Source organism: Drosophila serrata, unplaced genomic scaffold (assembly GCF_035046125.1).
Source record: "Drosophila serrata isolate PLE 108 unplaced genomic scaffold, ASM3504612v1 contig_276, whole genome shotgun sequence".
Classification (NCBI taxonomy): domain Eukaryota; kingdom Metazoa; phylum Arthropoda; class Insecta; order Diptera; family Drosophilidae; genus Drosophila; species Drosophila serrata.
Window position 1 is genome coordinate 11,089,242 of NW_028257174.1, and position 14,437 is coordinate 11,103,678.

Consider the following 14,437-nt stretch of genomic DNA (forward strand, 5'->3'; position numbering starts at 1 on the left):
AGGATTCGCCTGTTCGTGCTGATCATGAATATATATGATTTATAGGGTCGGAAATGACTCCTTCACACAGTTTCAAGCTTCTGACAGAAAGTATAATACCCTGCAAAGGTATAATAATTACGAACTAACGCCTAGTAGTTCCCTCTTGACAGCCATTTAAGCTCACCTTGTAATTAAAATCTTAATAAATTGGCCGCGGAAAGTGCTGGCAATTAATTTTGATTGCATCTGTCTACAGATATATGTACTTTTTGTACCAAGTGCAGCTCCCTCTGGGTTCACTGGGTGCCCTTTTCCGAATCACTAAACCAGGTCAAGTGTGCGGCTGCTGACTCACCTGATTGCCGTTTTCCGCGGCAACAATCACCAGCTTAATGATAATGTTTGACAAAAAACAATACTAAACACACGACAACAAATTAATTACAAGCCGAGAGAGCATTAAAATGCGAAAAAAAATACCCGGCATTTGTTGCTGCCCCTTGTTGTATATGTGTTTGTTTGTGAATTGTTGTGCGCTGTTCGTTGTTTGCTTTCCCATAAAGAAACAGAAAGCCGCGAAGACGACACTTTCTTCCAGTTTATTGCATCAACGGAAAAATGGAAACGGGCCGGTGGTAGCAGGTGTCAACAAAACAGGGCAACAGGTGCTACAAAACCCACAGAAAACCCACGAAAACCGAGCAAAACCAACAAATCTGACAAAACCCACTAACTGTTGCTCAGAAAAACAATGAAAAAAAAAAGTGAAATAAATGATTTGGCAACCAGCTTGCAGGCCACTCGGCCAACAAAAGTGGCAAAGGGGGTTAAGAAAATTATAGAGTGCCAGAGCTAAGGGTGTTAAGAGGTCTAAACATCAACTGATCCTTGGTTTGTGATATAATTTTTAGGATAATTAAATATCTTTAAGTATGTAGGTATTTAATATAAAGATTTTTTAAGTGAATTTAAGGTCTTTTTTTAGAAATATCTTTTGTGGTTGGGGGCAGAAAGTAGCTCAATTTTACTCTACTTTTTGTATAAATTATTGCTATTACTATATACTATACTGTATTATATATATGCAAATAATTAATATGTCCCAAAAGTATCTCAAAATAATTCCTGTATTTATTTTGAATATAAATACATATCTTTCACCTTACATTTACTTAAGCCAATATTTATTTATTTATTATAATTGACCTGCTCTTGAAAGCATCTTCATTCATCGATTAGTTTCTGAATATTTAAATATGAAAACAAGGGAAAAAGATGGAGAAAGAGAGGCGAAAGCTAAGCAAAAATAATACAAAATAAAAGAACCGAGAACGGAAGAAAATAATCATTTAAGAAATGAAGCTCTGAAGATCTGTCTGCCTGTCTCTCTGTATGTTTAATGGGAAATCTTGGCAGTTGGAAGCTAAAACCATCTTGTGGGAAATTTGCATGTGACTGGGAGTTTTAACCAAGAGTTTGCAAAACCACCTAAAGATATATCAATAAAATAATTAGTTAATTAACAGAATAATCAGAACAAGCCTGATTAGCATGAAAGGTGTAATGTGAGCTGAGAGTTTAAATGTAATTTTAAGGAATATTTACAAAAGAAATCAGAGAATATATATCCCGTATTCCCAAACATTTAACCTTAACACTTTTCTCTCATTTGGGTTTCATTTTAATGACACTTCACTGTGGTTAATTGATTTTGGCGCGTGTGTGTATTTTTAAGCACCGTTTTTCTGTTCTGATTTTGCAGAGTTTGAACTTGGTTTGTCGATTTCTTTTGCACAGAAAAAAATATATGGTCTTTAGCTATACGAATTCTTATCAACATCAACTGATTATAATACCTCAATTTGATGGCAATATCACGGCACTTGACACATGGCACTTGGCCGGTTTCCTGCGACTCCTTCTTGTCGCCCTTCTCCGGCGTGGCAGCTATTGTGGCATACTGAGCCTCCTCCTGCTCCTGATCATGCTCCCCTTCTGCTTCCGTTTCACTGGCAAAATCCACAACTAGCTCCTCGACAGGCTCTCTACGATCCTTCTGCTGCAGTTGACGACGACTAAAGTAGCCCACGTGCTGATCCACGCCAGCATTGGCATCCAGGAGAACCCGCTCATAGGCGGCACTCTCGTTCTCGCTGAGAGCGAACCGCTGCTCAAAGACCCGCACGGGCAGGGCACTTTTCCGCAGGACCTCCATCCTTTTGTGCCGCAGCTCAATGGAGAAAATCAGGCGGACGCGCACTAGTCGCCTCAATCCCTGCTGTGAGGTCCTGGCCCGTTGCAGACGCCGTCGCTGGTGTCTTAGCTCAAGCTTTTCCAAACCCTTGAGGGACTTGGGATCGACCAGACCATGGTTGTAGTCCGCCACAGAGGTGAGATCCAAGGCAGATCGAGTACGACGCCAGGGCACCAAATCAAAGTGAGCTCCCGCCCAGGGAGGGAAGTTCACCTGGCTGACGTTGGTGCTCCGATCCTGCTTCAAAATCCAATCGGAGGCAGTCTCTGGGACGATGGGCACTGTCTTGGCCGCTGTCTCCTTGCTGATCCTAACGAAATCGTTACGGGCCGCCGCCTGCGGTTTGTGTCTCTTGTAGCGGGGCACCAGGGTGGCCTCCAGCATTCGGGCATCCAGTCCGTAGTCGCGACGCAGCTGCTCCAGCTCCCTGCTACTGGCGGTGAACTGAGCTCCGTTCCACACGATCACCGGCTCGCAACTGGTCATCGTGGTGGTAGAACCACAGTCACAACCGGGTAGAACCAGAACCCCGGTTCCCAATCAGAACCAGAATTCCGAGACCCGCCGAAAGTTCTTCGCTCCCGCTCTCGTTTGTTAATGATCGCGTTGCGTTCGTTATTTTCTAATTTCGTTTTCCGGTTTACGTTTTCCGTTTGCCGTTTGACGTTTTCCGTTTCCGTTGGGAATGTCGCGTTTGTCGCGTCTGCCTTCCGTGACGTTAGCTACGCAAATGCCACTGGCTGGCCAAAAAATGTTCAACTCCAACTCCGATTTCAATTCCGAATCCGCATCCGAATCCAAAAACGAATCCAATGTCTATGCAAAAAGTTGCGCCAACTGCGCAGTCAGCGCCAAGCCATGATTAAGAGTTTTTTTTTTAACTTTGTTATTGTTATTATGAGCTATTTTGTTGGAGTTGCTGGTGTTGTTGTTGCTTATGCACTCGAACAAATTATGAGTTGGTTATCATACAAGTGGGATTTTAAGGGAGAAATTGAGCTTTATGATATTTTTAAACATTTTATAAAATTTTCTTTGCCATTTTAAAGTTAATTTGTATGACAAAGTTACTCTAAAACCTTTTCGCTAAGTTGATTTATATAGTTAACATAATAATATATATAAAATATATATAATATTTTAAAATCTTTTAGAATATATTATTAATGCTTCAAAGCAGACTCATTTTCGTGACCTAAAACTAAATTGTTAAGTAATTTAGTAAATTTGTTTCACATATTTTTAGTGCCTTATTTTTAACATACTTTCTTGCAGTGTACTGCATCGCTGTTTGCTCAACATTAAAGAGTCGCGAGGGCTTAGCTACCCCCTTCGCTGATTGTATTATTTATTTATTTTTCACGCTCACTGCCATGTCAACTCTGACGACTGCCCTGCGCTGGAGCTCTGGGGCAACCCTCTGCCGGCGTCGACGTCTCACTTGGTTGCGCACGCGTCATGAAAATACAAAACAACAAAAAAAAAAAAAACAAAACTAACAATAATATTAACTAAACTCCATGGTTGGAGTCAATCGCAAATTTGTTTCAACGCTGGCATTATTCGACCATTCGGGTTCGTTGTTCTATTCTCAGCTAATTGCCAGCATCGGGCCATTGGCATTGTGTCGGCAAAATTATTTAACAATGCAATGAGGCAGGTTCAGGTAAAAGCACGAAATGAGCTCTATATCAGGTTTAAATAAATTATGGTAAGTATCTATGACAAGTAAATAACTATGACCAGTAAGTAACTATGATCAATAAATAACTATGATCAGTAATTAGCAATGAACAGTATGTAACTATGATCAGTAATTAACTCTGAATAGTAAGTATCTATGATCAGTAACTAACTATGATCAGTAAGTATCAATGACCAGTAGATGAGTATGATCAGTAAGTATCTATGACCAGTATGTGTGATCAGTTACTAACTTTGAACACTAATAAACAATGACTTGCAACTTTTGTAACACAACACATATCTAAGACTTGGCCAGCAGAAGTCACTTCGTTCCGGGGATGTTAGAACCAGTTGGGAATCATATGTTCAGATGTGCGAGATGTGGAACAAATTTAAAAGCAAGCTATTGGAATGAAACTATGGAGTTTTTCTTCTATATAATTTTACTAGTATATAAGTCGGAGCATGGCGAATCGGTGGACTATATATATACATATATAAAGCTGACATAGGAGCAATCGGACGAATTATAGAACCATGATGAGTAAGTAACAATGAACATTAAGTAACTATGATCAGTAAGTATCTATGAGCAGTAACACTGAACAGAATGTAACTATGATCATTAAGTAACTATGATCAGTATGAGCAATAGTTAACTCTGAACAGTAAGTATCTATGATCAGTTACTAACTTTGAACACTAATAAACAATGACTTGCAACTTTTGTAACACAACACATATCTGAGACTTGGCTGGCAGCAGTCACTTCGTTCCGGGGATGTTAGAACCAGTTGGGAATTATATGCACAGATGTTTGAGACTTGTTTTGGAACTAAGTAAGTAAGTAAGTAACTAAGTAACTCTGAGCAGTAAGTATCTCTGACCTGTAAGTATCTATAAGCAATAAGTATCTATGAACAACAAGTACCTATGACTAGTTAGTAACTCTGAACAGCAAGTATCTATGACCAGTAACTAACTCTGAACATTAAGTATCTATGAACAGTAAATAAATATGGTCAGTAAGTATCAATGACCAGTAAGTATGTATGATCAGTTACTAACTTTGAACACTAATAAACAATGACTTGCAACTTTAGTAACACAACACATATCTGAGACTTGGCCAGCAGAAGTCACTTCGTTCCGGGGATGTTAGAACCAGTTGGGAATCATATGTTCAGATGTGCGAGATGTGGAACAAATTTAAAAGCAAGCTATTGGAATGAAACTATGGAGTTTTTCTTCTATATAATTTTACTAGAATATAAGTCAGAGCATGGCGAATCGGTGGACTATATATACATATATAAAGCTGACATAGGAGCAATCGGACGAATTATAGAACCATGATCAGTAAGTAACAATGAACATTAAGTAACTACGATCAGTAAGTATCTATGACCAGTAACACTGAACAGAATGTAACTATGATCAGTAAGTAACTATGATCAGTATTCAACTATGAGCAATAATTAACCCTGAACAGTAAGTATCTATGATCAGTTACTAACTTTGAACACTAATAAACAATGACTTGCAACTTTTGTAACACATCACATATCTGAGACTTGGCTGGTAGTAGTCACTTCGTTCCGGGGATGTTAGAAGCAGTTGGGAATCATATGCAAACATGTGCGAGATTTGTTTTGGAGCAAATTTAAGCTGTTTGAATGAAAGTATGGAGTTATTGTTCTTAATAATTTTACTAGTATATAATTCGGAGCATGACGAATCGGTAGACTATATATATACATATATATATCTGACATAGGAACGATCGGAAAATTTTAAGAAGAACTATTATACCTTTTCCGGTATTCACCAAATTTGATATATCGCCATTATATATAAATCTAGAATTTTGTGTAAAATGTTATGACTATCGGACTTACTATATCATATAGCTGACATTTTATAATATACTTCCTAAACCTTATATTTAAGTTGTAAAGTTATTGAAATGAAACCGTTTTTAGTTCAGATGACCATATTTTCAATTGAAGTTAATTTCACCATAGCCCCCTAAGTAGCCTTAACTGAACAACTTCAACTAATTTGCATAGAAAACCTGTAATTAAGTTGCAAAATATCCGTATAACGTTCAAACTTCTCGTTAGCCAGTTAGTTTTTTTATTTCTAGCAAATTTCCACATGAAGAACTCGTCTCGAGCATGCCAAATATCAATTATATATATACTCGAGTACTTGTGTCTATATACATATATATATATATGTATCTATGCATAATTCTATGGACTCAACTCAAGCGTTGCGAAAATAAATGAATTGAAGAGCGCCTGGGGAGCCGCCTAATGGGTTCCAGCTTCTTGAGCTTAACAATTGGGCAACCCTTGGGCAACCCTGCCCCCATTCCATCCACCGTTTTTCACCTGGCTTTTCCACCTGTGCATTGAATGAACATGCGTCATGACAGCGTGCTCAGTTGGCGTGAAGAGTTTTCATGATTTCTGGTTCAATGGCGACTTAGTCCAGTATATACATAGGTGTCATTCTACGCAAATTATAAAAAAAATATTTTAAAATTACGTAGACCCACATCCGCTGGGACTAACCTTACAATAAGGTAACACCTTAATATTTAATAAATATTTATTACTTAAATTAGACAAACTTCCTGGGGTTTTGCCTAAACAAATTGTGCTCTTAACTTATAGAAACAAATAAAATATTAATTAGTTTTATTAAGGGTCCAGAGTAATGCCAAAAGTCTGTCGACCGAATGTCTTCTTTCGCTTTCGGTTTGCATAATCATTTCGCTCCCTTTTGACCTACAAAGGCCACCGAGAAATGAAAATGAAAATGAAAAATGCCCGGGCCAAAGATGAGCGCCATTAGGTGATCTTTTGGCAGATGGCAGTTGGCAGTTGACAGTTGGCTTAGAAAGGCTGCCATTGAGGTGGCTGTTCATAATGCAAATATAACAGAGCACATTATAAAGCTATAGCTATAGTGGCAGTGCCATCCGCATTTCACGTATTTCCTATTCAAATTCAAATTTTGCCGAAGGTTGACAGAAAACAACAAAAACATAAAAATGTCGCTTGCAGAAATCGCATTCAGTGACATACATTCAATGGCAATAATAATAACAATAATAATACACCCCACAGGTGTATATAAATTTATTTGTTATATTTTTTTATGTTTATATTTATATTTACTCTTGGCTCACATTGCCCTGGGGGCTAATGGTGAAAATTGCGCAAGGATTGTTTGTAAATATATTGTTTATATGGATTTGGGGATTTCAGTTCAATGGGATTAGCATAATCATAACCACAGAACCGTTAGCTTATCTTGAACAGAAGTCGTAGAGAGTTGGTAACAACTTATTGTTTTAAGTCGTATCTTAACGAAATTAAATAATATTGTTTACGTTAATTTCTCTCTTAACAAATTTGTATTTATTTAACCTACATTTCTTTAAAATAATTTCTAATAGAAATCAAGCTGAGTAGACAAATTTTTTGAAATAATAACTTGACATTATTATATAGATATTTTATAATCAAAGTTTCCTAGATTTTTCCTACATAAATAAATCAATTATGATTGTTAAACAATTGTACTTCAGACTTTTCTAGCTATGATTTTCTTCCTTATTTTATGAATAAATAATGATAAAATATATTCCTTAAAGACGGTTCTTCATCAGGTTTTTTTGCTAGATTTAAAGACTGTTTTGAGAGAATGGCAACTTGTGGGCTTGTCTACAAAAGACTATTCAAAAGTGCACTTCCTTGTGCCAACAAAATAAAGTTGATAACTTTAAAGTTTAACAATTAAAGTCAATTTAAATGCTAGCTCAATAAAATGAATGGCTCGACAGGTTTTAAAGATAATAATATCAATGGATAACATTTAAGGTAAGATTTCCTTGGAAATTTATACGAAGTATATTATCTGCTTTGATTTCTATAAAAACTACCCATTTAAAACCATTTATTTAGTGTTTATTTATTAATATCCAAATATATATTCAATTTAGGGTAAAATATACACTAAACCTAATTTTAATTATAGTTAATACCACCTTATAAAGTTAATACTCAACAATTTGAATGTTATTAATTTCACTGACCCAATCTTGGGCTTTATTTACCGCACCTAACGGCTGGCAAACTATTAAGTAGTCCAACTATCCCAAAATATATGAAAATAAACAATCCAAAAAACACCTGAAATCACCAAAATACAGACAAATGCTCCAGTGATTTTGAAGGGTAAAGCCATAAAAAATGGAAAAAATAATTTCTTTTGGGGCGCTGGTTACTGGTAGCTGCTGGAAAACGGTTTTGTAGGTAACGGATGGGAAATGAACATAAAAACCACAACTTTGAACAACAAAGGCCTAATGCCACTATAGTAGAGCAATAAAAGCCAACAGAAGAAAATGAATTGTGGCTTTGATCCATTTAATTACGAATTTTCAGCCAAAAATTGTGCAATACAAATTTGAAGAGGCCTGAAAAAATTGGGAAAGCTAAGTGATATTATCTTTTTGGGTTTTAAGTTTTGTATATAGTTCTTTGGGCGCTTTTCGTTGACAATAATTAGGTATATAGTATATAGTTATTTTTAGGAAGGAAGTACAAATTTTAATAATAATTATTGATATAATATATTGAATCTAAGGAAGGAAGTAAAATATTGAATCTTTTCATAAAAAATACTTTTACTTTTCGCCCTTTTGTTTGATTTTTCCCCCCTGGCATGTGTTTTTTTTTTTCTTTCCTATCAAAAGAAGAACACACCGCTAGGTAGCATTCGATCTAACGGCATTTGATCATTGGCTTCGATTTCATCCGATTTTCAGTTGAGAGTTCGAAGCAGCCAAAATCTCACACATCTCATCCGTCATTCAAATTTAAATTTCGAGCGGCCGAGAATCGAATCGCGTCAAGTTTTCACTTTCGTGAGTGCGTGATCTTTTGGCCAAGAGAAAAGGGTTGAAGAGAAAGAATTAGAAAGCAAAAGTCAATGTGCTGAACCCATCAAGGGAAAGGGAAGAGCAAGACTGAGCCACAGAGAATTCTGCAGTAAGCTAAATTTGCATTAAAATTAAACGCAGAACAGTGAAAGAAACATCTTAAAATATATGTAATGTATATTTGCTTGTAAAATTATAAAAAAAACAAATAAAAAGTTAGGTATGAATCAGAAAGTCAATTTATAGTATTTAAAATGAATATTAATGGAATGGAAAATCGTTCATAACTTAGTCAAAAATGCTTTAATTTCACTTCGGAAAGCTTTTCTATGCTAATTTTTATTAGATTTATAAATCTGTACACTTAGTTTAGTACTTCAAAAAATTTAATTTTTTGGTTAAATTTGTTGGTAATTTTGACAATGTAACACCTTATGAAATTTTGAAAAATTGGTCAAAAATTGTTTTCCAATTATTTGTATAAATTTAATATTAACTAATTAAGATTTCAAAGACGAATCCGAATATGTAACGCTTTTTGCAATAACTGACTTTTTAGCCAAATTATACAGTCAAGAAGATATGATATATTCACATTCTTTTACTTGAAATTTATCAATATTTTTATGATTTATTTTTTACAGGTCAATTTTTAACAAAGCCAAAAATTTAATATCAATTCGGAAAGCCCTTTTGTGTTAATTTCTATTGGATTTATAAATCTATATATGTATATATCATTTAAAAATTTATAAATATAAAGAATTTTGAAATTTGGATAATGGTAGAATTGACACCACTAAATTTTTGTAATTTTATTTATTAAATTTTAATTTCAATTTCTGCCTCTCAGCAATCATTCCCCTCTTTCGCCCAAAAAGATCCACATTAAATGGATGTTAATGCAAAACATTTATGAAAGATTTATAGAAGCTATAATTAATTTTTTCCAGTGCCATTAAAGCTCTTCCTCTCCATGTTACTCTCTCCCTGCCTTGGACCTACGAACCTGCTCTGGTGTCCATTGCTCTCTGCATCGCTCGTGTCATTCATATGCTAAATCGCACCTATTCAATCACTCATTCATGCGATTCAAATGAAGTGAGTCTGTGAAAGTAAGCCATGGCAAGAGTCCGAGAAGAGCGAACCGCAAACATTTGTCCAACAATCAGACGGCAACAAAATGGGCAAACAAGGCGAGACATCTGCCTTTAGTTGGCGCACATCTCCATCCGAATCTGCATCTCCAGCTCCAGCTTCATCTCCAACTCCGACTCCATTTGCATCTGTCCGCTCACCTGAAGCCAAGCCTCGCCTCGCCTCACCTGAGTTGTGACAGGTCGCGGGACAAGGTCGTCGGCGCAAAGGGGGAGATCGGTGAATGCCCTGCCGCTAGGAGTGTGGACTGCAAGTTAGTCAACAACCGAGTAAATACTCGAACGAATGCAAATACGAATATGCAGAGTGGTCATTTAAGTGAATGCCCTTCACCAGACGCTAAGTTTCGAGGAGGATTTCCCTTCAAGAAACTAATAAGAAACACAATGGAAAGTAGGTGTCAACGGCAGTGATCCAGGTGATGACATAGGAGAGAATTCAGAAAAAAAAGAGGTGTCTAATGGACTTCTATTCTATTATCCATTATTTTCACAATTCATAAAGAAACTAAAGGTGATATTTCACATATTATATTAATATAAATAACTTTCAGTATAAAAAAACTGCACCAACTTAACTGATTTATATATCTTTAATTCGCTGTCAAATTTGTAGAAATTCAAATGGATTCCGTTCAGGTTTAGATTAATGAGTCTGTCCCAGCTGCCAAGCATCAATGAACCCGATGAATTTATGGCTTGGCTTTGGCTTTCTGCACTCTTCTAATGACCAAATGCGTGCAGGTCTTGGCCAAATTGGAGAAGGCGAAGCACTCTTGGACAAATGGCCAATTACAACTGGCGACATTGGGAAGGTGGGATGGGTTGGTGGGATCGAAACCCGTTCAAAGCAAAAGCCAAGATGAAGCGTTGAAAGAAAAAACATGAAAATGCCGACGCGACGCGGTGTTTTGCCAGAAAAAAAAATGTCGTATGTAAACGGTTGCCTTAATAATCGACTTTGGTGGAAAGTTGCAACTGCAACAAGCCAAGCAGCCGGTTGTTGACCGCACTCCGAGATTGGCTAACACCCAGTAGTATATACATATACATATGTGTGTGTGTATAGAGTAGCGCCTTGGCGTCTGGAAACGAAAGCAAAAGGATGATGACTGCCTGGCGGGGATTCCCCTCTCTGGAGCACAACTACAACTACAACTACAGCAACAAATACAAAAAATAAAGAAACAAGTTCCCCGAGAGCAACCGATAAACGAAAATTTCACTTTTCCTTGGCTGATTTTTTTTTTGGCTTTGCTTATTTTTAGACAAAATTCAATTTGAAAACCAGAAAAAGCGTGGCTAATTAACGCAAGTGTATCATAAATTACACAAAATAAATAATAAAAAAAAAAACAAAATAATGGTACCATTCAAGTGTTAACACAGCTCGATTTCAATCGATTTCCAACTGCAGCTAATTATCCTCGCAGGAAATCGACCAGCCCCTCTCCAGAAGATAATCTCAATTTGATTGGCTTTGGCTCTGGAATTAGTCACAGAATCATTAGCCAGGCTGAAATCGAATTAACCGAAAATGTGCCAGCAGCAGCAGGCAATCATCAAAAATAAAGCCGAGCCAGAGCAACAAACAAAACAAAAAATGTGGCAAGGAGAGTAAAAGCTGACTGACTTCAAGTCGAATACTGAGATACCCTCAAAAAAAAAGGTAAATTATTACTATTTATTAGTTGATTATAATAAAAATCATGAGTACAGCTGAAGAGATTATTTATAAGAGAAATGTAAATATTTTGAATTATGAAAGTATCAAACGGTTATCAGATACTAGTTTTGAGATAAAAACAAGCTTTTTTTATTTTATGGATTTAAATATATTTATAAATTTCAGTTTATATATGAAACTAAACAAGGCATTAAATTCTCCCTGTTTACATTAATTCTACAGCATCTATAATTTGATTTCAGTTCAATTTTAAAATATCAAAAAAAAATATCAAAAATATCAAAATATCAAAAAATCAATATCAAAATAGAAACCCCTAAATACTAATTTAACCTCATAAATATTAAATTGTAAATAAATAATTTACCTAACCCTATGCACAGTTCCCACATTTTATTCAATGGTGAATGATACCCTCTAAGACTGTCTAGAATACCCAATTTTCCAGCAGGGTATCGCATATAATGCAAGAAATATTATTAGGCTCTTTGCGATTGCCATGCCATAATGAACGCCTGTGAGTGAGTGTGTGCAATGCCGAAACAAAATACAATTTTATGCGGTTTTATTATTACCCATTTCTGTTTCAGATTCTACGCCACTCACGCCAGTCGGCATAGATATGGATATGGGGATATGGATACCGACTCCAAGTCTAGCCCGTTCATTTATCACGAACTGCACGTTGCACATAAACGCATTACAAAACCCAAAATAAAATAAAAACGAACCAAGACTCGCACTCAGGCCAGGCGGAGTTGTAATTATCGCAGCAAGTCGTATAATCGGAGTCAGACCAAAAAGGGTTGTATAACTTAGTCAAATCGCAGCAAATGATACACCAAGAGTCTTGAGTCTTTTTCTTTCCGCGGAGAAAGCCATCAATGCGTGCTCATGCGCAGATTGGTTATTTCAAGCTGATATTCCATTGCCCCAAGCATGGAAGATTTTTATATAAATAGCAGAGAGTCTGAAGAGTTACGAGCCAAAAGGTTCTTTAGTTCTTAATATTAAGAGAAGAAGTGGATAATATAATATAATCTTTGGGTTAACTTAAGGAACTTTACCTTAGATTTTGTCAGATGGAAACTAGGATTTATTTTAAGAGGGTGTTATAGAAATCAAAGAGTAAACTATCATTCAAAAAAGGTTCTTGTTTTGTTGATTTTTAACAGGTATTAATTGATTAAAGCCATATTTTAAACCTTTGCTTTATTGGCTCCTTGAAATGTCATACATAGTATCATACAAAATCTTTTGAAAACTATGCAGTAAACATTCGTTTCTTGAATGTATTTAATGGAACATGTAATTTATACATTAAATATTAAATATTCAATGTATAACAAAGAATATATAAAAATATATATATATTAAGAACTATAAGAACTTTGTTTTCTCTATTCAAAGTTATTGTAAGTATCTTAAAATCAATTGCAATAATATAAACAATATTAAAATGCAACAAATTAAACAGAAAATTATTATTCTACTCTCAAGTTCATTATATATCCGACTAAGAAAAATAAAGGTATCTAATAGCTTAGGTTTTTATTATTAAGCCCCAAAATTGTTGGCATAAAATTGCAAAATCATTATCTATCTCTCATTGGAATTTAGAACTCACCGCACAGCATATCCTCTGGTCAGCTGCTATAATCACCAAAAGTGATGGATCAACTGATTGATTGATTGATTGATTCCACACACACACACAAAAACACACAAACAAAACGCACAGTCACAACTTAAAGCACATGCTTGCAGCACTATAGTTTTCCATGTTCAAAAGTAAATTGAAAAAAAAAACAACTATAGATAATAACAACTATTTTGCACTTTTCTCAACTGCAGTTTCGTCTATAAAATATTAATTGTTAAAGTCTCCAAGTCTTTTGTTTGTTTGGAATTCAAGTTTGTGTTTTCTCACAATATTTATTTACTTTTTTTGGTCAAGTCTTTTGTTTTGCTTGCGGTAAACGTCGGTGTTTTTCGAGGAGCGCGGCACGTGCTGAGCGAACAATGGTCGCGGCTTGTTTGAGTCCCCGGTCTGCAGTCTGCAGTCTTCAATCTCCAGTCTTTGGCTCAGCCAGTGAGCAGCAGAGCAGGAGAAAGAGAAAGAGATGGAGTGGCTTTCAGAGAAAGAGAGAGAGAGAGAGCGCGAGAGAGAGGGAGAGGGGTAGAGAGATGTAGACCAGCTTGGCCAGCGGTCGCCAAAGAAATGTAAAAGCCAAAAGCAGCGGACCCCAAAGAAGTGCCGAGCGAGAAAGCTCTTGGCCAGGCCGGGCCTTCTTCTTGCCAGCATACTCTATAAATTATAGGGTATTCTAAGTACTCAATAAAGTGTAAAGCTTTTACTAGTTAGTTGATAAATAATATTAAATTAATTTATATACAAAATATAAAGATGCTGTTAATAAAGAATAGGTTTTCAGGCTTTCCAAAGCATATAAGCCATGTTTAGGCTCAAGATCGTAGTGAATTTTAGTGCAGCTCTTTCTTGCTTAAGTAAGGGCATCTCCCGCTTCGGCTTCAAGAAGTTCTTAACTGCTATTTGATGTAAACATCACATCTTGCTCGTGTATTGCAAGGCATATAGAGTATGCGTCTCAGTTGTGTTTAGTTGATTTTCGATGCGCTTTTTGCACATTTACTAGACTTTTTCTAGCTCGATGGAATTTTTTTCTTCATCTTCACTTGTTTGCCGACGCCGC

At 36.0% G+C, this 14,437-nt stretch overlaps 1 protein-coding gene across 7 annotated transcripts in view; it reads right to left on the minus strand.

The window, feature by feature from the left end:
* f (espin protein forked) overlaps positions 1-14,437 on the minus strand; it is an 83,406-nt gene that overhangs the window by 22,293 nt on the left and 46,676 nt on the right. For 3 of the 7 annotated variants that reach the window (XM_086836488.1, XM_086836487.1, XM_086836490.1), the window contains exon 1: positions 1,839-2,971. The exons of the other annotated variants lie outside the window; for them this stretch is intronic. In XM_086836488.1, coding sequence (XP_086692614.1) covers positions 1,839-2,722 — 884 coding nt within the window. In that variant the 5' untranslated portion in view covers positions 2,723-2,971. Of the gene's footprint in view, positions 1-1,838; positions 2,972-14,437 lie in introns of those variants that run through there. 7 annotated transcript variants of the gene reach the window in all.